At 36.7% G+C, this 27,564-nt stretch overlaps 4 protein-coding genes across 4 annotated transcripts; 1 reads left to right on the forward strand and 3 right to left on the reverse strand.

Annotated features, from left to right (window-relative positions):
• Positions 1–804: 804 nt before the first annotated feature.
• On the reverse strand, positions 805–8,475 carry LOC125480376 (disease resistance protein RUN1-like). Its single transcript, XM_048591150.1, has 6 exons — positions 7,434–8,475; positions 5,057–5,767; positions 3,234–4,326; positions 2,821–3,102; positions 1,845–2,687; positions 805–1,764 (listed from the first exon to the last, which is right to left on the reverse strand). The coding sequence occupies exons 1-6, from the start codon at positions 8,195–8,197 to the stop codon at positions 1,255–1,257; spliced, it is 4,203 nt and encodes a 1,400-aa protein (XP_048447107.1). The 5' UTR covers positions 8,198–8,475; the 3' UTR covers positions 805–1,254.
• Positions 8,247–10,164, reverse strand: LOC125480442 (leucine-rich repeat protein 1-like). The gene is made up of 2 exons (XM_048591329.1): positions 9,328–10,164; positions 8,247–8,306 (listed from the first exon to the last, which is right to left on the reverse strand). The coding sequence occupies exons 1-2, from the start codon at positions 10,162–10,164 to the stop codon at positions 8,247–8,249; spliced, it is 897 nt and encodes a 298-aa protein (XP_048447286.1).
• Positions 10,165–10,618: 454 nt separating this feature from the next.
• Positions 10,619–13,258, reverse strand: LOC125480378 (probable polyol transporter 4). The gene is made up of 2 exons (XM_048591152.1): positions 13,042–13,258; positions 10,619–12,268 (listed from the first exon to the last, which is right to left on the reverse strand). Exons 1-2 carry the CDS (start codon positions 13,256–13,258, stop codon positions 10,866–10,868), a joined length of 1,620 nt encoding a protein of 539 aa, XP_048447109.1. The 3' UTR covers positions 10,619–10,865.
• A 5,344-nt stretch (positions 13,259–18,602) lies between these two features.
• LOC103927916 (splicing factor 3B subunit 2) lies at positions 18,603–23,752 on the forward strand. The gene is made up of 18 exons (XM_048591302.1): positions 18,603–18,824; positions 19,461–19,580; positions 19,674–19,790; positions 19,901–19,963; positions 20,074–20,181; positions 20,678–20,755; positions 21,016–21,108; positions 21,224–21,310; positions 21,438–21,539; positions 21,644–21,763; positions 21,918–21,980; positions 22,171–22,313; positions 22,486–22,567; positions 22,658–22,716; positions 22,811–22,853; positions 23,008–23,099; positions 23,189–23,258; positions 23,349–23,752. Exons 1-18 carry the CDS (start codon positions 18,603–18,605, stop codon positions 23,418–23,420), a joined length of 1,734 nt encoding a protein of 577 aa, XP_048447259.1. The 3' UTR covers positions 23,421–23,752.
• Positions 23,753–27,564: the final 3,812 nt, after the last annotated feature.

Genomic DNA, 27,564 nt, shown 5'->3' on the forward strand with positions numbered 1-27,564 from the left:
CAAACCTCTACAAATAATAATAGAAGTCGACATATGTTGGCATAACTTTAGGCATATGTTAATAAGGATTGACAATGCCTCCTAGGTACTAGACAAAATGGCCCTATAAAGGTTTTTTGATTGATATTATGACCCCATTGTGTAAAAATCCTGGTTACGCCATTGCACATAGGTGATATAGACATTATCTTCACCAACAAACTGAAAAGGTGGTGCTGGTCTTCAAAAGTAAAAGCTTTATAGCTTGTTTAGATGTGCTTTTAAAATGGCTGAAAGCGCTTTTAGAGAAAATATTTTTGGGTTCCAAAACACTTTATGTGCTTTTTGCAAGAAGCACCAGTTATGTGTTTTTTTCCAGAAAGCACTTTAAGTGCTTTTCCAATATTTACTTGCATCAAAAGCGCTTTCAGTTATTTTAAAAGGACATCTAAAGCACTTCCAGGATTTACTTGCATCAAAAGCGTTTTCAGTTATTTTAAAAACACATCCAAATGAGTCTTTATATTACTCGGAAGTTAAAGCTATAATTACACTTGCTTCGAGCAGTAAGTGTGATGGCATATTGAGGTCTTTATAACGAGCATTGATTCCTAATTTTGAATAAAACATGGCATGTTTTATTTGTTTAAAGAGAAATCACAAAGTGCAGCTTGTGGGACTTGATATGTAGAACCTTAATAAGATCACTGTTGTTTCAATAATAAGTCATAAGTTTATACAATTTCTTCGTCATTTTCTGGATGGATGAATTCGGTATGTTTTCTCGAGCGCTGCCGTACACAGGATCTTGGGTGAAACAATAAATGCTCGTTCACTGTTGGCATACTCAAGTACAAAAAGTATAAATTAAAAACAAAATGTTAAACGACCACTCACAGTCCCTAAATAACAACAATGAGAGACTTAAGAAGACATATCTCAAGCGTTAAACGACCACTCCCAGTCCCCAAATGCTCGCTCATTGAAGACATATCTCAAGTATTTCTTTTTTAAATTGCTTTTCCAAAACTTAAAAATGCATTGATGATAGAAATTAACCACCACCGCAACAGTTCAAAATAAAAAGGTATTAACCACACTAAGTGAAATAATATGTGAAAGCTGAGCCGTCTCTGTACTCAGTCAAATACAGGTATCAAACCTCAATCTCTAATGGTCTATGATAAATGATCGTCAGCGTCGTCCTTGTCGTCATCATCATCATGATCGGCATGATCATCATCATCGTCATTGTCATGATCAGCATGATCGTCGTCATTGATCGGCATGATCATGATCATCATCATAAAATTTGTTGATGGCCTCACCATAAGGGATGGAACCGTAATGAATAGACGAAAAACTGAAGTTAATACGTTTGTCAGATACTAGACGTACCCCTGTTTTCTCCACCCTGATGAACGCAGTCTCAGTGTCTCGGGCTTGTACAATAACATGGACGGAGTCGCCGCCCTCCAATTTGAAGTCGTCGTTTGAGAAATGTCCCATCCAAAGGTATTCTTCCAAGCGAGCAGGCGGATAGAAATCGGATACATCGGCATGAATGCAAGTGCACTTGGTATGATTGATAACAGAAATGGAATATGTCAAAGGAGAGTTCAACTTATGAGGACGACAAGAGAAGCACACGGCCAACGCTTTTAACTTATAACCGATTTCATGAGGCACTTGAAAATAGACTCGGTCACCCTTCTTGTTGACAATATTGAACCAAGTCGGAATATGATTTGCTCGAAGATAAATATATCCAGTACCAGTCCATCCCTATAGCATGTTCAACAAGATTTGTATAAGGTATATGACGTTAAGAGAGAGAGAGAGAGAGAGAGAGAGAGAGAGAGAACCTGTAGTGTGCTATCCTTGAATAGGAATTCAGTGATTCTGTTGTGCGCTCGCATGCCAAGTGTCATACCCGTGTTTAAAGCCCTGTCCAAGCCCTGAAACTCAATGAGATTGGAGGAACCATCTAGAGCCACAACTCTCGGCCATCCTGATAAATTTGGCATTCTTTCTAGTGCAGTGCAGTCATTCATACTCAAGAGACTCAAATTTGGTGGTAAATCATCAGTGATTTCAACCAGGTCTTCGCAACCATTCAGGCTTAGTCTTTGAAGCCTGGAGAGGCTACTGAAGCTTGGAAGGCTATGGAAACCAATGCGGTCCAGAAGTAATGATACCAAAGAAGATAGACTCCTGATATCGTTAGGAATTTCCTTTAAATTGCCGCCACTAAGATCTAATTCTCTTAATGCGTGCATGCCCATTAACGAAGGAGGTAACTTCAAAGATGACCTCATGTTACGCAGAGATAAGGACTGAAGGTTCCCCAGTCGTGCGATGGAAGATGGTACTTCTGTTATGGCCGTCTCATCTGCAACAAGAGTTGTCAAGGATGACATTTTTCCCAAGTCCTCAGACAAGTTTTTGAATTCTGAACAACCTTTAAGAACAACAAATTTAGCAGATTCCAACTTATAAAAAGTATTAGGGAGATTCTTAAGCATTTTGCAGCCTTCCAAATTTACCAAAAATAGACTCTTCAGATCTCCAATCGATTCGTGAACATTAGACAATCTCTTACAACCTTTGAGTATCAATTTCTCAAGATTTGGGAGTTTTGAAAAGTCCGGTGATTGTGTTAGGTCATGGGAATGGCTGAGATTTAGAATCTTCAACTTGTCAAGCAACTGTTAGACAAAACCAAATTAAAAATCAAAATCAAAAACCAAAAAGAAGATAAAGAGAGCATGATGTTTTGCACGGTACCAGAAGGAAAAAAAAAAAAAAAAATTAATTTGGTTGAGGTTACTTAGTACTTACCCCGGATTCCTCACAAAGAACTTGTCTGAGGCTACTATATCTTATGTCAATAGCAACTATATTTGGTTGACACAAGTCTTTTGGTATGAACTTTAGAGGGAATCCACGCCAGCACAACCATTTTAATTTTTTTGAAAGACAATGATATTCTCCTGTGAGCTGAATGTACTTGAGTTGGAGCAATCTGAGTCTCTTCATATTTGTAAATGCCTCAGTGCTGAAACTAGTCTCTTCATCATGACTCGGCAAATTCAAAGACAGTCCTTCAATTTCTTCAGTTCCCTGCTAACCAAAAACAGGCTTTAATAATGAGAAGGTTTTGAATGCAAAAAAGTTTGATTGCTTACGTACACATATATGCTTCTCTTCTATTCCTTACGCATTTAACATAAAGTTCAATTGGAAGTACTTACAGAATTGTCTATCAATAAAGCTTTTACATCTTCAGGACGCCACAACCTACTCCGTTTTTCAGGATACTTGGGATTTTCTGCACGCACGATTTCTCTGCCCATGTCCCGAAGCAAATCGTGCATCATTAGCTTGTTTTTTCTATTAACAGTTACAAGGCACCGTCCATGGAGGACCTCGATTCCTGCCATTGCAGAAAAGCCACAACCATCCAAGATCTGCATGACATCATTCTTGTCCATCCCAATAAAGAAACAAGATATATCGCAGAATATCTCCCTCTCATAATCATCATTTAGCCCGTCGTAGCTTATTTTCAGCTGTTCATGAATTTTTCCAGCAGGAATTTTTTCCAGTTTATCCAATGTACTCTTCCACTCTCCTATGCTTCTTTTGAACAGGGTAGAACCTAAAACTTGAAGAGCCAATGGCAGTCCTCCACAGTAATCGACAACTTCTCTTGCGAGCTCAAGATAATCACTAGGACAACACTTACTTCCGAAAGCATACCAACTGAGGAGCTCAAGAGCTTCTTCTCGCTCCATTCCTTTTGCCGGATATATCTTATCAACTGCAAATTCTTGTAGCATATGTTTGTTTCTTGTTGTAATGATAATTATGATCCCCGGGCCAAAAGACTGGCGATTTGCAGCTAATTCGCGTAGCTGCTTCACATCCTCTACATCATCAAATATGACAAGTACTTTTAAGCGTCGAAATCTTTCCCCTACCAAGGCGGTCCCTGCAGCAACACTGCTTACCTTTGTCTTGGTCGTTTGTAAGATATCTGAAAGAAGTTGTGTTTGCAATTTTTCTACTTCCTTTTCCCTCACTTTTTCAAGGAAACTTTTATGCTCAAACTTGTCATAAAATTTGTTATAAACAGCTTTGGCAATCGTTGTTTTTCCTATTCCACCCATGCCCGAAATTCCAATCACACGAACATCATTTGAGTCTCTGACGTCTAAATATTCACTGATATCTAGCATTCGAGAATCTATTCCGACTTGGTAGGGTGCTACGTCTAAGTATGTGTTGTTCAGCTTCATAGTGACTTCACTAGTAATCATACTGATCAACTTTGCGTCATCCCACCTGCCATTAGTCGAGTTGAGAGCAAAACGAAGATTATTATACAACTATAAGACTAAATTGAACTAATACACAAAATTATTCATCATGACTAGAGATTTTTATTTAAGACAATTTTCTTTGAGATGTTTTGTTTAAACTCAGAAAATATCAAGTAAAATTTAAGTTAAAATTTAAATAAGAAACACAAACAAACAAAACCCAGCATCCCCTTTCATCCGCAGCCATTCGCCGGCGGGGCTTCCCTGTTGTGATTAGTGTAGCCTTAACAGTTTAAGCTTTATTGTATGATTTTATTAAGAGAAGACTAAGAATTCACAGTTGTATGTATAAACATGATCCGAAGAAGGGAAAGGTTTTCCTTTATTTTATTTTATGTTGCAAAGATACGCACACGGATACGACGAAATGCATTACACCGACACAAAAAATCTCAAAAGGTACGAACACAAACATAGTTAGGACATGACAATTAAAGTCTAATAAATTTAAAATAAATATTACATAAGTTTTTATATTTATGAAACCGCCCAAAATGTTAGGTGTTATAAGTTAATATGTGCCCCAAAATATCTTTAGATTAAAGGTTTTTTTTTTTTTTTAATTAATTAATTTATTTATTATACTTAAATCCTTGAAAAAGATTGAAATTTGATAAAAATGTGGTGTCAAACTAGATATTGATAGAGTTACGTTAATGCCTGAATTCATAAAAGAAGGAATTAGTAGATACCCGTCGAAAGTGTTTCTGTGATCCCAGCCAAACAAATATGAAGCTTTAGTAAGAGCAGCTCTCCACCTTTCGACCTTCTTTTTATCTGTATATTTCAGAAACGAATGTGCAAAACTACCAGTCTGTCTCCTGACATGCGAAGGATCAACGTGATAGAATATCGGCAAAACTATTTGCCCCAGCGTGTGTCTACACGTCATGATATGATCCAGCTCTTCGAGACACGATATGGAGTCCGCGTACCGGCTTGAGAAGACGAGAAGAGAGATCTTAGAACCTTGGATTGCCCGCACTAGTTCATTGGTTATATCTTCTCCTCTTTTTAGTTCTACGTCGTCAATAAAGGCGTTGACTCCGGCATTTGTTAATGCTTTATAGAGGTGGCTTGTGAAGCTTTTACGTGTGTCGTCGCCTCTGAAGCTTATGAACACATCATAGAGCGAACCTTTCGAGAAGGAGAAAGACAACGAGGAGGACAAGGAGGTGGAGGATGATGAAGATGAGGCTTTAGCAATCGTTGTTTTTCTTATTCCACCCATGCCCGAAATTCCATTCACGCGAACATCATTTGAATCTCCTACACCTAAATATTTACTGATATCTAGCACTTGAGAATCTATTCCAACTTGGTAGGGCACTACGTTCAAGTATGTGTTGTTCAGCCTCAAGGTGACGTCACTAGTAATCTTACTGATAAGCGCTGCTTCATTCCTGGCATTAGTCGAGTTGAGAAGCAAAATGAAGATTGTTATACAACTACAAGACTAAAATGAACTGATACACAAAATTATTTATCATGACTGGAGATTTTTAAATAAGACAATTTTCGTGAGATGTTTGGTTTAATCTTAGTAAACGTCAATTAAATTTGAATTTAAATAAGAAACACAAACAAACAAAACCCAGCATCCGCAGCCATTCGCCGGCGACTTCCCTGCTGTGATTAATATAGCCTTAACAGCTTAAGCTTTATTGTACGATTTTATTAAGAGAGGTCTAAGAGTTCACAGTTGTATGCATAAACATGGTCCGAAGAAGGGAAAGGTTTTCCTTTATTTTATTTTATGTTGCACAGATAGGGACAACTGATATGTTGAAATTAACGGGACACTACTACACGAAAAATCTCAAAAGATAAGAACACGAACACAACTAGGACATGACAATTAAATTCTAATAAAATTATAAGAAATATTACATAAGTTTTTATATTTACATAACTGCCCGAAATGTTAGGTGTTTTAAGTTTTTGATATTTACAAATATGCCCCAAAATATTTTAGATTAAAGGATTTTTTAACTTTAATCCTTGAAAAATATTGAAATTTAATAAAAACTTGGTGTTATACAACATACTAATTATAGTCCATTGATATGTCCTTAATTCAAATTAATTAATGTGTATTTTATTTAATGTTTCCCATTAAATATTTGATTTTATTAATGTACACACTTCAACTTTTTTACTTATTTTTTTTATCAAAAAAAGTTTTTTTTTTTTTTAATTTATTCATTTTATTTAACATTCTTTAAACTTGAAAGACTCAATTAGTGTACCTAAAATGTTAGTACCGAGTATGTACCGAAGTGTTCGTATCAAAATGTATGTATCAAATTGTATGCACTGAAATGTATTATATTAAATTAATACACCCAAATGTATTGAAATGTATGCACCAAAATGTTATGACCAAATTGTATTATACTAAATTAATGTATTAAACGTGTGTACCAAAATGTATGTACATAAATGTTAGTACCAAAATGTATTATATTGAATTAATGTACCGACGTGTTTGTACCAAAATGTATGGACTGAAATGTGTGTACGGTATACTAGAATGTATGCACTAAAATGTATTATATTGAAATATATATACCTAAATGAAGACAAAGTATATCTCGATATATTGTATAATAAAAATTAGTTTATCTAAATATTTAATATAAAATATATTGAATAAAATGAAAATGAAAATTATAATATAACATAATTAATAGATCAAAACTTGGAATAAAAAGAGAGATAATTAAAACTTCTAAATATAAATTATAATTAATAATGAGGTGATTAATGTCAAGAAACTGAAATTAGATTTTGATATTTCTTATGGTTTTAGTAAAAAAGTCATCTTTGTTAAGGATTAGAACGAAGTTTCCTATAAATTGAATTGTCCCAAAATGTTTTTATATTTACAAAAAGTCCCTACCGTGTCTTGACCGTATCTGAAACCGTTTAGTCGGCGTATTGTCCAACACTCGGACACTTTGGGGTTTCCCAGTGTTCGTGCAACATAGGTTTTATTGAATCTATAAACCGAAAGTAAATAAAGATACGTTAAAGCCTGAATTCATAAAAGAAGAAATTAGTAGATACCTGTTTTCGACATGCCATCCAGCCAAATTTGCAGCATGAGTAAGAGCAGCTCTCCACCTCGCTACCTTCTTTTTATCTGTATGTTTCAGTAACGATTGCGCAACACGACCAGTCTGTTTCCTGACATCCGAAGGATCAACGTCATAGAATATCGGGTAAACCATTTGCCCCAGCGTTGTTCTACACTCAATGATATGAACCAGCTCATCGAGGCACCAGCTGGAGTCCGCGAACCCGCTTGAGAAGACGACGATAGACATCTTAGAACCTTGGATTGCCCGCACTAGTTCGTTAGTTATTTCTTCTCCTTTTTTTAGTTCTTCGTCGTCAAAAAAGACGTTGACTCCGGCATTTGTTAATGCTTTACGGAGGTGGCTTGTGAAGCTTTTACGTGTGTCTTTGCCTCTGAAGTTTATGAAAACATCGTACAGCGAACCTTTCGAGAAGGAGAAAGACGACGAGGAGGACAAGGAGGTGGAGGATGATGAAGAGGAGGAGGCTTCATCGGGGACCAAGAAGGACGACGAGGAGGACAAGGAGGTGGAGGATGATGAAGAGGAGGCTTCATCGGGGACCGAGATGGAGGACGAGGAGGACGAGGATGATGAAGAGGAGGCTTCATCGGGGACCAAGATGTTCATTTGGCGAAAGACAAGGCCGATAGAGAAGAGGAGGAAGACGAGGACAGCAAAGTGGTAGGACTCTAAGCAACCACATACCAGCACCATGATTGACAGCGTCACTAATTTCAGCCAGTTATCCATTTCTTTGATTTTTTTTTTACCAGCTCAGCTGCTAGCCAACCCGCTCCAGCTACAAAACAGAGAGGATGAGCAGCTGCAGACCCACGCCAGCAAATTTGTGAATAGCTTCCTGCAGCAACCCACTTGTTCGAGTAAATATGTTTTTATTTAAATATTTTAATTGTTATGTTTTTTACCGTTGTGCCTTTTATTCTATTAAGAGAATTCTAAAAATTAACACGTGCAAAAAATGAGTGTAGCGAAACTGAGAATGCTTCGTGAAATGTGTGAGCACACGAGAAAGAATAAAATTAAGAACGGAATATCTGAAGTAAAGTAGAAGTAACCCTAATTGAAGATAAGATAAGAAAAAGTCGGCTAAGGTGTTTGGACATGTGAATCAAAAACCTACAAATGCTTTAGTTAGAAGATATGACTATGAGATGGAGGCGTAGAGCGAAATGGGTAGAGGAAAACTTAGGAAGCTTGGAAGCTGATCTTGAGAAAAGACATTGAGTAATTGGAGTTAACGGAAGACATGACGCAAATCAAGTCCAGTAATATTCCAAGATTCATACAGCTGACCTCACTTAGTGAAATAAGGCTTGGCTGTTGTTGCAAGTTTGGAGGGCTGTTCTTGCAAGAAATGCTTTTGACTCTGGAAACATGCAATTTGCTGTGAATTCATATTATCTGATGAATTCCACTTCCAAGTGAATTATCAAATAAAATGACGATTATGAATTTTATGTACCTCTGTTCGACAATTAGACTAGAATAAAGATATCAATTCTTAGTTTATGGGACCCACGATTGACTTTAAGCGTCACTAACTGGGTTTAATAGTTTTGTACTCTAATGTCAAGTTTGTGGAAGTAAACCAAACAACTCATCCTCATGTCGCGCAAGATGTCTATTGGCAATAGATAATGATGATGACGGATACAAGATCAAGAAATATCTTCTTCTTTGTACAATTATGTTTTGAATTAAAGCTAAAGCCGAAGTTAATTCATGAACAAAAAAGTTAATTCGTCATTCTTTAAGACGTCGGGTTTGGTCAGTTGGTTAAGGTAACATGTGCATCCTTATAGATTAGAGTAATTTAAAATATAGTTATGCAGAGAAAAGAAAAAGAAAAAAAATCGTACCTTTGAAACTGTTGTAGCCCAAATATAACCCGGCAAGCACGGTGAGATTCGAAATGCCGGCAGGTATGCTTCCGGTGAAGGTATTGTAAGACAGATATAGAAAGTGGAGTTTGGAGCAACTGAAAAATGGTTAAGTGACAAATAAATCCCTTGCAAATTAGGAAGCTGACTAAAAATGTTCCCTGGAAGTTCATCAGATAGGCTACAGTTGGGGAGATCAATGCCCTGCAATGAGGACATGTTGAAAATGGTAGAGGGCATAGAACCCGAAAGGGCGTTGTCAGAAAGAACAAGCTTTTGCAGTGATGAGGAGGATGCATTGAAGAGGCTTGCAGGTATAGAACCCGAAAGTTCATTGCCACCCAAATGCAAGTACCCGAGTTTTGGCAGTGACCCGAAAAATGATGGGATCTCCCCGCTTAAGCGGTTGTATGCAAAGGTGATGAACTTCAATCTTCGCAGACGAACCATCTGATAGGGCAGAGAACCGTGAAAGCTGTTGTTTTGGAGATGGAGCTGTGCGAGGAACGAGAGGTTTCCTAGGTATGGAGGGATGGTGCCCTCCAGCCCCATGTAAGAAAGGTTCAAGGCATGGACTCTGTTGTGGGGAGCATTACATGTGACACCAATCCATGCACAAACAGAAGCAGTTGCAGACCAGTTTTTTGCCAGGATACTGTGAGGGTCATAAGTGATGTGGGATTTGGGAGCAAGCAGGGCAGATTGGTCTTTGGTGATGTTGGTTGCTGCTGCCGCCACAACGAAGCTACGAAGAAAGCAGTGCAGCAGCAACAGATTTGTACACCGAAATGGCGAGGACTGAGCTCTTCCCTCCATGAGGTACGCGCTGCTGTTGACTTTGTCTCATACAAGAAGCTGCAAGTGAAGAAATTTTATGAAGTAATTTTCTCTGTTTCAGTTGTATGTCACCTTCATGCTTGAAATATTTCTTGATCTATGAAAAGAAACTTATGTGCTCTCCACGTTTATACCATGAAAAGACATCTCGCACGATCAATGCTAGTGACACTTTCATTTCTTCTTTTTTAGTAGTATGTCGCTTTTAATCCTCTGTTTGAAGAGCGCCTACTAGAGAGACTAGTAAGAACCTTATAGAAGTCAATGTGCCCTTTGAGGAATTGAGGGGACAGAAGGCCTCTTAAAAACCTTAATAAGATAACTATAAACAAAAGAAGATGGGATAACTTCGATAGGAAAATTAAGTAGAACAAAGCCTTTGCCTAATCCTCGATTCAAATTGCAAACGAGCATAATGGTTAGAATTGCAGAAGACCGGAAATTAATCCTTATTGTTTCAATTAAATCAATAAAATCTGATTTCCAACTCCATCAGCCTTCAAAGTGAAGTTCATGGAAGATCTAAATAAGTTTACATGGGAGCCAAGAACAAGATGGCCGGAAAAATATTTCTCTTTTGGTTCTGCTGTAATATATGCAATCGGGTACATTTTGCAGTCAAACAAATTGAGGAAACGTAAGTATACTAAAACTAATATATGTAACGCGCAACCTGCCTATTATGGCTCCAGATTTGTTGCAGGCTCTACCATTGGAAGTTTATTCTGCACTAGACGTTCTGCATCTCCCATTTCAACCTCACTACCGCCTTGCCATTCTCCTTCGTCTTGGAAAAGCTTTTCAATTTCTTCCAAAGTCCTTCCTTTTGTTTCTGGAACACATGTGTGGACAAAAGCAACAGAGAGAGCTGAAATCAATGAAAAAATAAAGAAGGTTCCTGCCACTGTTATTGCTCCAGACACGGAGAGGAATGACATGGTAATCACACCGCTACTAACCCTACTGCCAACAGCCCCAAGGGCGGATGCTTGAGCTCGAAGCTTTAGAGGGAAGACTTCCGATGACAATACCCAACAAATTGGGCCAATTCCTACTGAGAAGAAAGCTACATTCCCACAAACAGCTAATATTGCCGTTCCAATCCCCAGTTTCCCCTGTCCTGGCAATGCTAGAGCAACGCTCAGAACAAATAAACAAGAGGTCATTCCTATAGTGCCCACATAAAGCAAAGGCTTTCTCCCCACTCTGTCAATTAGAAAGATAGCTACCAAAATGAACACAGTTTTGGTAAACCCGACAACAACAGTTGCAGCAAGAACTTCAGTGTTGCCTTTAATCCCAGCATCTTTGAAAATCGTAGGACTATAATACACAAGTGCATCAATACCAGTAATCTGTTGGAAACATTGGATTCCACAACCAGTAATCAGCATTCGTCGAACTGCAGGATTAGGATTAAAAATTTCACGCCATATAGCTTTTGCTTCGTAGTTTTCAGCATTGGCCATCCCTGCGGCTTGCTGTATTTCTGCCAATCTATCCTCAACATCTTTTTCACTCTCATTAGTCTTGGTCAATACCATCCTTGCTTCTTCCATCCTATTCTGCGTCACCAACCACCTCGGGGACTCCGGGATCACAAAAAGAGCAAATCCAAGAAAGACCGAAGGTATGATCCCCACACCAAGCATGACCCTCCAGCTTATATGTACTGGAAGTCCAGAAAAAACATAATTTGATATATATCCAAGCAGAATCCCAAAATTTATAAATATCTCAGGAAAAGATGTAAGAGAGCCTCGTGCTGTTGCAGAAGAAATCTCAGCAATGTAAACAGGCGCAACCATGACCCCGAACCCTATCCCCACCCCAGCAAAGAGTCTACCAATCATCAGTACTGTGAAACTAGGAGCAAGTGCCATTATAAGAGCACCAGTCTGAAAGACAATTGATGCCAATGCAATTGTCCACCTTCTACCAATGACATCGGATGTTTTTCCACCGGCTAAGCTTCCCAATAGGGAGACGATACTCAAAATTCCAACAAGAAGTTCTAGTTGTACGTTGCTGATTTTCAGATCCTCTTGGATGAATATAATTGCTCCACTCATAACACCCACATCTGCATTGTGATAAAACACACATCATAAACCAGGCAGTTGTACTGCATAAAAGTTACCATCTAAGTAAAGGGACATAAACAAACACCGGTGAAGAAGTATTAAAGTTTCCGCTTACACAAGACCAAAATCACAATGAACCAAGCCAATGTTACGGCATTTTTTTCGAAGGGGAGCCCTTTTCTTCTGGTGCATTTAGCATTGAACACATCAAAGGAGAATCAACGGATAAAAACAAAGGGAGGAACGCAGAAGTAAAAAACGGGAGTATGAAAACCTTGCCCTTTTTCGAAAAAGCCATAACTTTAAGAATCAAAACAGATTCTTTACTTCGCTAAGCCATTCAACTGCTCAAAGCATTGAAAAAGGATCTTGCAACATGACACATTAACTTCACATTGGCAAAATTTGTCACTCAAAATTTCTGGAACTTAAATCCAAATTGGATACACTTACTCGGATTATCTTACTGAAATTTAGACAACTAGACAAGTGGTTTTTTAACAATTAAGTCGGAAAAACATGCTTAAAAATTCTACATCTAAATATAGTTGTCTAGTTAATTTCAATAATTAAATATATTTCCAACCATTAAATCCGGATAGGAGTTTGCCAAACAAGCAGATCAAACAGAATTACAGAAAGATATAATTATACCAATAAAATAAAATAAAACAAGCAAAATGCAAAAAAAAAAAAAAACAGAAGCAAAATGGTCGGGCAGATCAAGCGAAAAAAACACAAACATAGATCAAGGAAAGAGAATGAAACAAACCGTATCCAAGAAGCACGGAATTGAGGGAGGCAAAGATTGCGCAGGCGAAGACATATCTCCCGGTATTTTTGTCGGTCAATGAAGCATCTTCCTCTGTCTCTCCGACCTCGGACTCCATTCTCTTGTACTTGTTCTTGCTCCCTCCGAGTTGAAATTCGCACCCAGCAACCCCATTCTCAGCTGCATTCCCGTTTTGCTGCCCACTCAGCAACCCCATCACCCTCTTTCTCTCTCTCTCTCTCTCTCTCTCTCTCTCTCTCTCTCTCTCTCCTCTGTTATGACGAGGTGGGAAAGAAAGGAAGGACCTTTTTACGTGGACAGCTGTTTTTTCGAGTTCTCAATCCGATCGAACTCAGATTTCCGAAAAACACAAAAGAATTTATGTGGGTTTTGTCTCAGATCTGGAACAGAGGAGGAGGGATTTTTGGTTATGTTTTCTGTCTGTACGGACGAGCCCGCGTTTATCGGGTATTTTTTCTTCCTTTATTGCCGTCTGTGTCGGCTGTTCCCTTTTTTCTGAAGCAAAACGGAGGGTTCTTTTACCTTCTACTTGAAGAAATTGGGTGTTTTGTGATTTACCGAAGAAATTACTATTTATAAACCAAATTAGGATCTAATTAGTACAGTGTTTGACGTACAGTACATGTCAGAATTAATGTATAAATCGAGTGTATTTTGACTCTCACCACCTATTTATCATTATTTAATGGATTTAAATTTTGAGATTTGTATCTATCCACTAAATAGATCTCGAAATTTAAATTTATATAACGATAATAAATAAAGTGATGAACAAAAATATTCCTGTATAAATTACTACGATTAAAGTTACGAATGACACATTAGTTGTACAATTACGGTGCCTTAATTTTTTTTAATAAAATGGAAAATTATTTAGACACATTTTCTAGCACAATCTCTAATATAATTGAGATTCATATAGAGTAGAGTTTTATCTTTTGAGAGTGATTTTTTATTGACATATGTGTTAGTTTAGACGTACAAATAAAAGTATCATTCAACCGTCACGTAAAGTCATTTTATATAACACTTTGGATGAATCAATGTTGAAACTTACTTCTTCTTTCAAAAAAAAAATAAACGTTGAAACTTATTTTTTTGGAAAATTAAGGCAAAATATTCCTTCAAATCAAGGATCAAAATGATAAGACTAGTAATTCCATTTAAATTGGAAGACAATCTTCTTCGGATTATATACTTTTAAAAAATCCACCATAATTGCTACTTAAAAAAAAAAAATGAAACTAGTTGGTAACTTCGTTACAACATTCTACTATTTTCGTGGTGGGAGAGAGATCAAAGTGAAATAGCAATCACTCTCTCTATTTATTAAGCACAGAAAAGGTTTGTACAGCCTGAAAGTCATGTCAAGTAATATATAATATAATTATAAAAGAATGCACAGCATGAAAGTGACGTCAATAAATATTATATATATAAGTACAAAAATATATAAAAACACAGAGAATACCATTCCAAAACTTACGTTGCCAGCAAGCAAAGTGGGGCCAGATGTCGCTTTGTAGTTGAGCTAAATTTTCATATATTTTGGGCTTAGCCCTCTCAAACTGTTGTATGGGCCTGAAATTTCATGCCCAATTATTATTATAGTAGCTTCTCTCACGTTGAATAATTAGGGTTTTGTAGATGCATTTTCAGATAATTAAAAGCATTTTTTAGTCTTTTGTACAATATAGCTTGTGTAAAAGTGCCTTTATAATGAATAAAAGTACTTGTGATGAAATTACTTACGGAACCAATCTCAAGTAAAAAAACTATTTTTTTATTGATTTTTCAAGTTGAAAATATGAGAGTATCTTTAAATTTGGGTTTTAAATCATTAATTTCAAGTGTTTAAATATTAATTATAATAGATTTAGCATCGGAAAATATATTTTGAAGAACATTAAGATGATAGTTTATAGTTATGGTAAGAGAAATAAAATAAATAAAAAGAAAAAAATTGAAAAGAGAGGGATCGGTATGAACATAGCGACTTGGGTTCAAGAAGTTTGCTATATTACTAGCGATTGTAACTGAACACAATCGCTAGCATGCTAGCAAATCAATCGCTAGCATGCTAGCAACTTCATTCAAAGAGGATCAGGAACAAAGTACCGATCGTAACATTTTTCCCCCTCCTCTTTCTTTTTCTTTTTCCCTTGAATTTTTTTTTTCTTAGTGCGTTACTTTATTCAAATACCTTTTATATTTATATCCTTATTTTTCAAATTTTTTGACATGGATTATAACAAAATTTTCACCAAAAATACATTTTGTAGGACATCAAGATGATAGTTTCGTGTTGTGGTATAGGCAAGACGAAAATTTAACAAAAATAAAAAAATAAAATAAAACTTTAAATAAATAAAATTAATGGTTTAGACACAGTCCAAACTCAAGCCTAAGCCCAAACTTATGCCTGCTAGAAAGTTCAAGTGTTTAGGGGCATGTTAATTTTATAGACGTTTTAATCTAAAAATATTTAGAATCTGATAAATATTGAAAAATCACTAAACCTGACACTTATTAACTACATAAAATTAATTAGTAAATCATAATTACTAATTACTAAGCCATAACCTTTAGCTCTAGAAAATATTTTATGTGGGAATTAATGAAAATGTTCACTTTGTAACATCCCACATCGCCCAGGGGAGTGGATCATGTAAGCCTTATATGTATATTCCTATCTCTACCTAGCACGTGGCCTTTTGAGAGCTCACTGGCTTCGGAGTTCATCGAAACTCCGAAGTTTAGCGAGTAGCGCGAAAGAGCATTCCTAGGATGGGTGACCCACTGGGAAGTTCTCGTGTAAGTTCCCATAAACAAAACCGTGAGTGTGTGGTCGTAGCCCAAAGCAGACAATATCGTGCTACGGTGGAGTCGAGCCCGATATGTGGTGGGGTCCCGGGCCAGGATGTGACAATTTGGTATCAGAGCCAAACCCAGGCCGCGTGTGCGCCGATGAGGACGTCGGGCTCTTAAGAGGGGTGGATTGTAACATCCCACATCGCCCAGGGGAGTAGATCTCTACCTAGCACGAGGACTTTTGGAAGCTCATTGGCTTTGGATTTCATCGAAACTCCAAAGTTAAGCGAGTAGCGCGCGAGAGCATTCCTAAGATGGGTGACCCATTGAGAAGTTCTCGTGTGAGTTCCCAGAAACAAAACCGTGAGGGCATGGTCGGGGCCCAAAACGAATAATATCGTGGTATGGTGGAGTCGAACCTGGGATGTAGTGGGGGCCCGAGCTGGGATGTGACACACTTGATGTGATTTTATCCTTTATTAAGCCCCCAAACTATTTCTTGTTAATTTTTTGAAGTTCAAAAATAGAAAGAAAAAAAAGAAAAGAAAGAAAACTAACAGTGGGGTTTCCCAAAGAGATTTCTAGGTGTCCAAAATCTTGGGAATGTGCCAAATTAATTTTAGGAAACATGTGGTGCGAGTAAAATGACTATAACTTTGGCTTATAAGTTTATAACGAATATTGTAAAGTTCTCAACATTGATTAGAGAACTATGGGTTATAAATCACAGTTTTTGTGAAATTTTGAAATTTTTAGCTTTAGGAAATATTTGCGTCAGAGTTAAGGAAAATATTGGAAGACCTTTGGAGGTGATACCGTTTATTAGGTCTTGAAACTATTTTTTATTGATTTTTCAAGTTGAAAATATGAGAGTATCTTTAAATTTAGGTTTTAAATCATTAATTTCAAGTGTTTAAATATTAATTATAATAGATTTAGCATGGAAAAATATATTTTGAAGAACATGAAGATGATAGTTTGTAGTTATGGTAAGAGAAATAAAATAAAATAAATAAAAAGAAAAAAATTGAAAAGAGGGGGATCGGTATGAAGATAGCGACTTTAATTCAGTACAACTGCTAGCACACTAGTGATTGTATATGGAAAGAATCGCTAGTTAGCTAGCAACTCTCTTGAATAAGGATCGAGATGAAAATACCGATCGCAACATTTTCCCCCTCCTTTTTCTTTTTCTTTTTCCATTGAATTTCTCTTTCTTTGTGCTTTACTTTATTTAGATTCAAATACCTTTTATATATCCTTATTTTTTGAAATTTTTGACATGGATTATAACAAAATTTTCACCAAAAATACATTTTGTAGAACATCAAGATGATAGTTTCATGTTGTGGTATGGGCAAGACGAAAATTTAACAAAAATAAAAAATAAAACTTTAAATAAATAAAATTAATGGTTTAGACGTAGTCCAAATTCACGCCTAAGCCCAAACTTGTGCCCACTAGAAAGCTCAAGGCGCAGTAGAAGCAGTGGAGGGCTTGGAGGCCCATGAGGTTTAATGTTTATGGGCACATGAATAGTAACACCATGAGTTCAAGTGTTTTGGGGTGTGTTAATAATAACACCCCGAGTTCAGCACGTTTATTTGGCCGACGCATTCGAATTTTTTTCCCTTGCCGCAGCACAACGAAGAAATGTATTTTTTCCCTTAAACAGGGGTTACTCTGTTACAACTTATGACTTTAGTGCAAATCCTATCATGGTCGATATGGACTTATAATATGCCTACCCCAAGCAGCAATGCTTTATCTAGCCAACTATGGTTGACCCTTGAGATTAAAATGAAACCATACCCCTATTGATAACGGCCTATAAATGCCCTATTCCGACACCAATGCTTCATGCAGGCAACAACGGTCAACCCCTGGAATTAAAACTAAACACACCCCCTATAAATGCCTTACCTCTGGCACCTATGTTTCATACGACAAACCATGACTAACGCGTGAGATTAAAATTAAACCATACCCCCTATAAACGCCTTACCCTTGACACAATTCATTTGGACATGCAACAATAGTTGACTCATGAGATTAAAACTAAACCTTATCCCATATGGACAGTGGCTTATATATGCTCCACCCTAACACCATTCTTCGTGCGGGCAACAATGTGCTTGGGCTCGCATCGTTTTGTGTAAGTCAATTCGCCTCGTTTTGCATGCACCAACCTGTCTCATTAATGCAAGTGAATCCATAAAAAAACACTTATAGAGCATTCATACAAAAACGCTTCTAATCATTTTAAAAGCATGATTTCTAAATTAAACAATTGAAGTGTTTTTTCAAAAAGTATTTTCTAGTGTGTTTTATCAAGAACTTGAATTTTTATAATACAATGTCCAAGAGTCAAAACGCTTCATACGAAAAAACCTTCAGCAGAACCATGAACACCCCTACTAATAAACTTATTGGAAGACTCTGAAAGTCCGACCGCGTGACACCCCTACTGAAGAGATTCTGTCACTTAATTGGGCTTGATTTGGATCCCCAGCCCACTTAAAACCCGACACATTCACAAACTTTGATATGGGCTATCAGGCCCAACTACAGTAGCCTCTCACGTGATGAGTCACGTGCCAATTCTTGCACGCTATAAATGCCATTCCCCCAATAAATTTTCCCAAATTGTTTAACCACACAGCCACTCGGAGAGAGCCTCTTCTTTCCTCTCGATTTGGTTTTCCGCTGTGCGCTTCCGGTCCCGAACCATGACTGCGGAGGTTCTCTCGCAGCCAAACGGCGTCGTCGCGAACGGCGACCTGAACGGAATCCCTAACAACAACGCCTCCGCTGCCGCCAAGAAGTCGAGGGAGAGCGAGCGACGCCGTCGCAGGAGAAAGCAGAAGAAGAACAACAAAGCCTCTCAGGCGCCGGAGTCCAGCGCCGGCGAGACTGACGATGACGTCAAGGAGAATAATGATACCCAGCAGGTTCTTCGCCTCCCTCTCCCTCTGATTCTTTTGTGAAGTGTCTGTTTAGTTATTGTTCGTCGCAGATTGATTTCTAGGGTTTTAACGAAGTCTTGTGTTCTGATTTGGACGCTGTTCTGTTGGGTAGATTTTCCGGTTTTATCGAAGGGTTATATTCTGATTTGGATGCCATCCTTTCTGGGAGTTTATTTTTGTTTTAGATTGGAGGTTTAGGATTTGCATTCAACTCCTTTGGCTAATTAGATTAGGGTTTTGGCTCCGCGGTTGCTTAGAATATATTAGCTATGTAACGAAAACAAAGAACAATGTGTAGGGTTGCCAAGCCATTAATTGAACTATACCGCTTGAGTAAATCTGAGAAAAGAAATGGTTACCCTGTAACTTCTATTCATGCAGTGAAGATTTAGGCGGGGAAAGTGGAACCCGGAACTCTATTTTAATTCGCTTGTGTACACACTGGTGTTAATCTTTGAAAACCCATTGTGAAAGTTGTTAACTGTAATTTTCAATATCATTTGAACAGCCAAACAAGAGTTTGTAATAGTGTTGATTTTTTGTTTTTTCATTGTTTCTAGTCTGCTAATTCTGGTCTCTTATCTTTTCATGTGTATTAATGATACTTTTTGAACTGTGTAGATTATTGAGCAAGTTCAAATTGAATATGTTCCAGAGAAACCTGAGTTAATTGATGGCATGGATGAGGAATTCAGAAAAATTTTCGAGAAATTCTCCTTCCAGGACTCTGAGGGTGTTGAGGTAAAAGGGCATCTTGTGTAACATCTGAATTTCAGTGCACCTTTTTTATTATTTGCTAGAATGTTCCATGATGCATTTCTCTGAGCTATCCAGGTGGATAAGAAGGATGAGTCTGAAGGAGTCCCCAAAAAGAAGGCTGACTCAGATTCTGAAGAGGAAGAGCAGGATAATGAACAAAAAGAGAAAGGAATATCAAACAAGAAGAAAAAGGTTTGTTAGTATTTTCTTTTTGTCAACGTTATGTTAAATTTTTTATTTATTGTTATTGTTATATCAACAACATTTTGTCGAGGCTAAATAAATGTGTTGTTATCTTTCAGCTTCAACGGAGAATGAAGATTGCAGAATTGAAACAGATTTGCCAAAGGCCTGATGTTGTTGAGGTCTGGACAACTTGATCTTTTTATATGTTTGAATTTGTTTTATATGTTGTTCCTGTTGTTTTCCATTTTTGTATGTTTGGAATTAAGCTTGTCTGTCTACATATTCTCAGGTGTGGGATGCAACTGCAGCTGATCCTAAGCTGCTGGTGTTTCTAAAATCATATCGCAATACTGTACCCGTGCCAAGACATTGGTGTCAGAAAAGGAAATTTCTGCAGGTTAGTGATTACCCTGATATTAAAACTATCTATTAAAATATGGATGCATGATTAATGGGTATGATTAACATGATGGGATTAGGGATAGGATGTGGTAAGATCACGTCGATGAGGTTTCTCTTATATGTATACATGTGGTTCTTGCAGGGGAGCGGCTGTGACAACCATGGAGCCTGGACTTGTAGGTGTTTGGAAAATTAAACCTTGAATGTTTATCTTTATATATCTACTAGTGCCTAGTGGGGTGGGGATCTGGGCATAATTTAGTGCTATTATTGGGGGATATTTTTAGTACCTGTGCATGATGGATTTTGGGATTTTATTCATGTGCTGATTTATCTATTTTGAATTTTCAGATGCCTTCCCATAATGCTTAGTCATTGGGCCCAATTCTGCTATAATTTTAATATTTAAGACTGCTCATTTGATGTTGAAATCTATGCTGATGATTGTAAAATATTACATGTATCTCATCGAGACTGGATTGATTTTGCAGGGTAAACGTGGTATTGAGAAACAACCGTTTCAGCTTCCAGACTTCATTGCTGCTACAGGAATTGAGAAAATTAGACAGGTAAATTGGTAATGAGATTTTAAAAAATCTCAATTCTTGTTCAAGCATGGCTTGTTTGTTAAGTTTTGCTCATAACATATAACTTTAACCTCATAAGTAAAATATTTCTTTTGTTCCTGAATCTTAATTAAGTTTTAACAAAGAAACATGCATCAAATACTTGTTGCCTTTGCATAATTATATTTATGGTTTTATCTGCCTTGTCTTTCCAATTTTCTAATTATGTTGCGTGTTGATTGTGGTTTGGTTATCTTGTGCAGGCATATATTGAAAAAGAAGATAGCAAGAAGTTGAAGCAAAAACAACGGGAGCGTATGCAACCAAAGATGGGGAAAATGGATATCGATTATCAGGTGTTCATTTATTATAATTCAGACTTTTTAATCTTGTTTTTTAATGTAATTCATGAGGACATGCATCTGTAGTCATTATCTTGATTTACTGATGAGATTGGTTTCTGTTTGTTAGGTTCTCCATGATGCATTTTTCAAGTACCAGACTAAGCCAAAGTTGACAACTCTCGGTGATCTGTACCATGAAGGGAAGGAATTTGAGGTATATTATTCCAGCATCTATTCATAAACACCTCTATGCTATTGGTCGTGTGAATATTCTATCTGTGTATCTTGTGTGATGGTGTAACGTAATTTTTATTTGTGTTGTTTTCTGGTTTTGTGTTCAGGTGAAATTGAGGGAGATGAAACCAGGCATGCTTTCACATGAACTAAAAGAAGCTCTGGGTATGCCAGATGGTGCTCCTCCCCCATGGCTCATCAATATGCAGGTGAGTGTGCTAATATATTGTGTTTGGTGTTCAACTCTATGTTGTATCTATATAACTTTGTTAATGTTGGGTATTGCCTTTATTTGCCTTTTTCGTTCTTGTAGAGATATGGTCCTCCACCATCATATCCACATCTGAAAATTCCCGGGTTGAATGCTCCTATCCCTCCTGGAGCCAGCTTTGGGTACCATCCTGGTGGCTGGGGAAAGCCTCCCGTTGATGAAGTAAGTTTTAAATTCTTGGTATTGTTTCCTTTGTTTTATTCCAATTTCAAACTACTTTATATATATATATATATACACACACACACACACATATACATACATATATATATATATATATTCGTTTTTTAACCATTTAACTTTGGTCGTTTAACAGTATGGCCAACCGTTGTATGGAGATGTATTTGGCGTTCAGCAACAAGATCAGCCCAATTATGAGGTACAGCTTTTGTTCATTAGATTAACTTTGTACGTAATTTCTATTTGTCTGATGGGCTTATAGAGTACTACTTTAATTACTAGGAGATATATTTATGATTGACTTGTATTATTGTTTCTAGTTCATTGAATTGTCATTGGACCATGGCCTTTACTTATTATATTGCAATAACATTTTCATTTAAATTCAGGAGGAGCCTGTTGACAAGACAAAGCATTGGGGTGATTTGGAGGAAGAGGAAGAGGAGGAAGAAGAAGAAGAAGAGGAAGAGGAAGAACAGCCTGAGGACGAAGATTTAGAGGATGGCATTCAATCTGTAGACAGCATGTCAAGGTATCTTATTTCCGGTGTTTTCCATATTTATTTGTGTTAACATGCTTTTTCGGTGGTACATTTCTTAGTTTTTCTTTCCATTTTTTCCAGATTGGTTGTTATATCTTTTCGGTCCACTGAAGATTGCAACGTAAACTCTTTTCTTTTTACTAATTTTTCACCTTTTCCTCAGTACTCCCACTGGCGTTGAGACACCTGCTCAAATTGAACTTCGCAAGGATCAGAAAAAAGAACCTGAAAAGCCTTTATACCAAGTAAGCTCAGTGATTAGAGACTTTTGTCATTTGTGTAGTATGTTTGATTAACAACATTTTGTAATTCTTCGTCTGACTTGTTTTGCAAAGGTACTTGAACAAAAAGAGGAAAGAATTGCTCCCGGGACACTTCTTGCAACGGGTCACACGTACACAATCTGCTTCATCTCTTTAAACATTGTGTGTCTACCTTGTTGTTTTTCAATTTGATTAGTTTCTAAACTTGTCCTTCTCCACGTGTAGGTATAATTTGAGTGGCACCCAAGACAAAGCAGGGGCCAAAAAGGTAAGGACTGCATGAATTGTTCCTTTCTAAGCTCTAAAAGAAATTCTGATGTATCCATACCTTCTTACTTTAAATCTCTGTCTGGCAACTATTTGTTATTTTGTTTATTATTCTCGATTGTGTATTGTTGATTGATTTGTCATTGTTGTCTTAGGTTGAGCTGCTTAGAGGTCAGAAAGCAGATAAGGTGGAGGTCACTATACAACCCGAAGAATTGGATGATATGGAGACCGTTTTGCCTGCAAAGTAAGTCCGAAACATGAAGATATGGAACTTTACTTCTACCGTTTACCTTAGCAGCAGATAGCGTATAACTAATATATGGCCTTTAACAGGTATGAAGAAGCGAGGGAGGAGGAGAAGCTGCGAAGTCAGAAGGAAGATTTCAGCGACATGGTCGCAGAGGTGTGCGCCTCTACCATCTTTGGCAAATTCTAACAATTAGTTTTTTCATTTACGCGTCTAACAAATTCTAATGAGTTGGTTTTGGTGCAGAACGAGAAGAAGAGGAAACGTAAAATGCAAGAGAAAGAAGGGAAAAACAAGAAGAGGGACTTCAAGTTTTAGGCTCTACCGGTGTTGTTATTACGAATTTTTTTTTTCTGAAGGCCACCCTGATGTTGAGATTTTGGTGCCGGTGTTTGAAACTTACCGAGAAATATGATACGTTTGCTCCGTTGGTAGCACTTTGATACACATCTAGTGATCTGTATCGTAATATAGTCGATCACCTTTTGTCATGTTAATCCGTATTTGTTAGAGACTCAAGAGTAAATCAAATCGAAAATAAATTTAGTGGTCTATGTGAATCCCACAATTGAGATTAAGATTTGCATTTTTTATTGAGTAAATTGTAGCAATAGTCTCTCAACTTTAATAAAAGGACTAGGATTCTCTTCCCTCGTCTTTCCATCCCCTTCCATCCTCTCCTTTCACATTCTCAATTTTGTCTTTTTCTTTCTATAAAAAATTAATATAAGATGTTGACGTGACGTAATTGTGATCGTTCAAATAGTAGGATGGGGAATGGGAGGGAAAAAAAGAGGAGAGATAATCCTACTCCTTAATCAAATTGGAGTAATGGTCTTTCAACTAAAAATTTATTACCATTGGTTTCTCAACTCATCAAAATGTATAGTTATGGGTTTTTTCAAACTTCGTCAGGATTTTGTCAAAGTAAGTTATGTTGGAGGGACTATTGCTACAATTGGGGTCTCTCAATTCATCAAAACGTGCAGTTATAGTTATTTTCGTCAACTTTGTCAGAATTTTGACAAAATGAGTTATGTTGGAAGGACCATTGCTACAATTGAGTTAAAGTTGAGGGACCATTTCTCCAATTGAGGTTTTAGTTGAGGAACCATAGTCGCACGTTTTGATGAGTTAAGAGACAAATGGTAATGGATTTTTAATTGAAAGAGCATTGCTCCAATTGAGTTAAAGTTAAGAAACCATTGCTACAATGTATTCTTTTTCATTTCTAATATACGATTAGGATCCCATGCCAAAAAGACTAAAAAAAGCAAAGGGAGATTCAAAAGGAAAACGTAGTCTTGTTTCTTCGCCACTAAGAAATGAGGTTGTGTTCCCCTTTTCACTCTCTTTTTTTTTTTTCCCGGCACTTCTCTTATTTTCATCCCTTAAATTTATTGTGCTTTCTTCAACTCGAAGGCTATCAAAAGGGAAGTGAGCACTAGGGGAGAAAAGAGGATTGCGAAAATCGCTCATCAAATTTTATGACCCATTTGGAACTTGCACGTTAAACTCTTCCAATTGTTTTACTTTAGTGATACTATCTTTTTTTCTTTCTTTTTTATTGAAAAAAAATCTAACTTCAAATCTTATGACTAAAAAACGTGACGTTTGGTATTGCATGGCGATATTGCAGCAGAAGTGGCATGGGACGGGACCTACGGTATTTGTACTTTTCCATGGAGTTGAGTTCTCGTTTAGTTTCTTGGGAACTGATGTTGGTTATTATGGTGAGGTTTGAATAAGAGCATTAGGGCAAAGTTGTGGGCGTTGTGAAAGTTAGGGAGCTGTCAAAGTTCAAACCCTAATTTGAGACTCTAGGGTGTTTAGTCGGCTCAATTATTGCCGTAAGCAACCAAATGATGCTTCCTCTTCACACTTAATTTCCATGCATGTTATAAACCAAGAGTGGACCCAAGACTGCCTCCCTCTACCACTATAGAGTTTTAGGGCATAGGCCCATCCATTGGAGAGATTTTTCAAGTGTTGGGAACATGATTTTGTACATCAAGTATTTTAAAAATATTTATTCACTTGTATTATGAAATTTAGTATTCCGCGTAGTGTTTTCGACATAATGAAAATTTTATCCAGCATTGTCCCTCTTAATACTCTACACCCATTTCTTCAGTGTCACAATTACTTTATTCACCCTTCATGTCATTTGACTAGTAGATGTATGGTTACCCATGAATTTGCCTCCAACCCTTTCGTCGATGGGGACGTGCTTGGTAATCACATTGTTTCATTCACAAAACTTCCTATCATTTTAGCAAAGTTCACGATTTCATTACAAAATTTGTAACACTACCGTGCAACCCGAATCTTAACATGATTGGAAAAATAGCAACTTAAAAAAGAAGAATTAAAACGAACAAAGCCGCACAAACAAATAACAAACGTATCAACAAAATCTAGAACAATTCCCATCCCAAGTCATGCAATTCAAAACAATCAAAACCCTAACTTATTTCGTAATCCATGTGTATATAACAGCGAATAACAATTCTGATTTGACAAGGTAATTTGCTTGATTTCCAAACAAATTAATCAAAGTGACCATAATTAGTGTTGCATGCACAAACCTAAACACCTAAAGTTACCATCATCAATTACACACATGGTCCAACCCCAGCCCCCTTTACTGTACCAATGACATCGCGACAGGTGAAACAATCATATTTGCACCCTTCCTAGAACTTCATCCCTCCCACATGGAAAATATAATAATCCATCTTAATAATTTAATTAGTCTGACAACGATTGTAAACCATAAAAACAAATAAAAGTGTTGGCATGCGTTTTAAGCTTATGGAATTCTTCATTTGGTCACTGAGATTGAATTGTTAAATATTATATTATTAAAGTATGAATTAATGTGGTACGATGGCTTCGTTTCTTTGGTTAATAAGACTATTCTTTTGCTTAATTAATTTTAAACTTTGGTATTATTTTTTTAAGTTTAATTCGTTTACGACATATGTTCTGTCGTATACTTTTTAATTAATTAATTAAAATGTGTGGGAGATGACCATATAAACAAGCACCTTTACCTAACAAAACCACTCGATCGAACAAGTTTGATTTCAACATCTAACAAAGATTGGAATTTGCTTCAAATTATTTAATAAGTTTGGTGCCTTCATCATATTCATACGTATGTGGATCTCGTGCTCTTATATGTTCGACGGCCAAACCTCCATCCATTGATGATGATAATATAAACTCATCATAAATAATTAATTCACTCTTTGCTCATAATTAGTAAGTTAAGAACCATGTTAATGAGAAATTTTTCAAAATGCTGGGAGTAAGCTCGTTACACCAAGTGTTATAATACAAGTGGTTGAATTTTTTTTGTTACAACTATCCAACCACTTATATTATGACGCTTCATATGAGATATGTATGCTAAGGAAACTCTCAAAAGTAGGACTCTGCTCGACCCTCTGTCATCTCACAGTTTAACTTTAACATTTCTCAATATATTGGTACTCAGTCTCCACTTTATTACAAATTAAAGATATGCTAAATTTTAAAAAATATTAATATTGACATGAGAATTAACGTTAAATTATGATGTGTTGGAGGGTTCATGGAGAATCCCACTTTGAGAGAGCAATATTTCTCAATATAGTGGTACTTAGTCTCCACTTTATTACAAATTAAGGGCATGATAAATTTTTTAAAATATTAATGTTGACATGAGAATTAATGTTAAATTGTGAGGTGTCAGATGATCCATGAAGAGTCCCACTTTGAGAAAGCAACATTTCTCAATATAGTGGTACTCAATCTCCTCTTTGTTACAAATTAAGACATGTAAATTTTTTTAAAATATTATCTATGTAAAGAGATAGGGAGATGTTTAAACCTCACAATAGGCTAGCTATAATAATTTGGTTCGAAATTGCCTTTGACAATAATTAAATCTAAAGCCTCTTATTTACAAGGAAGAAGAATGTACACCACTACTAAGTGATAAAGACACATCGAGTTTAAATATATCATAGACGACAACTGTTCTTGAACACAATTTGCATAAAAAATTATTATTACACACTCATTTTCTTCTCTGCATATGCATATTTATGTATGACCATATAATAAAATAAATAAAGAATAAATAAAAAACAGAGATGCACAGAAATTAGAATCTAGGTTTATAGATTAACTATTTCCCTTTGCAAAGACCACATACCCTTCATTGTAGCTACATTGCACATATTTGCATGGTGCATGGATGTGATTAGAACACATAAGGCCAACCTGTAACATGTAATCACATGTATATAGGGCCACAGGGTCATCAAAACCCTCCAAATATTGTAATACAAATGCCCCACTTGTGACCACGTGATGCTCGACTGTGCAATTTGTCCCAGCAAAATTGGGTCTACCCGCCACCCCTCTACAAAATTTGATCCCCCAACAAGTCGAGCTAGCTAGTCCATGGATC

Source organism: the organism of the source record quoted next, unplaced genomic scaffold, assembly GCF_019419815.1.
Source record: "Pyrus x bretschneideri cultivar Hongxiangsu unplaced genomic scaffold, Pyrus_bretschneideri_v1 Contig33, whole genome shotgun sequence".
Lineage (NCBI taxonomy): Eukaryota > Viridiplantae > Streptophyta > Magnoliopsida > Rosales > Rosaceae > Pyrus > Pyrus x bretschneideri.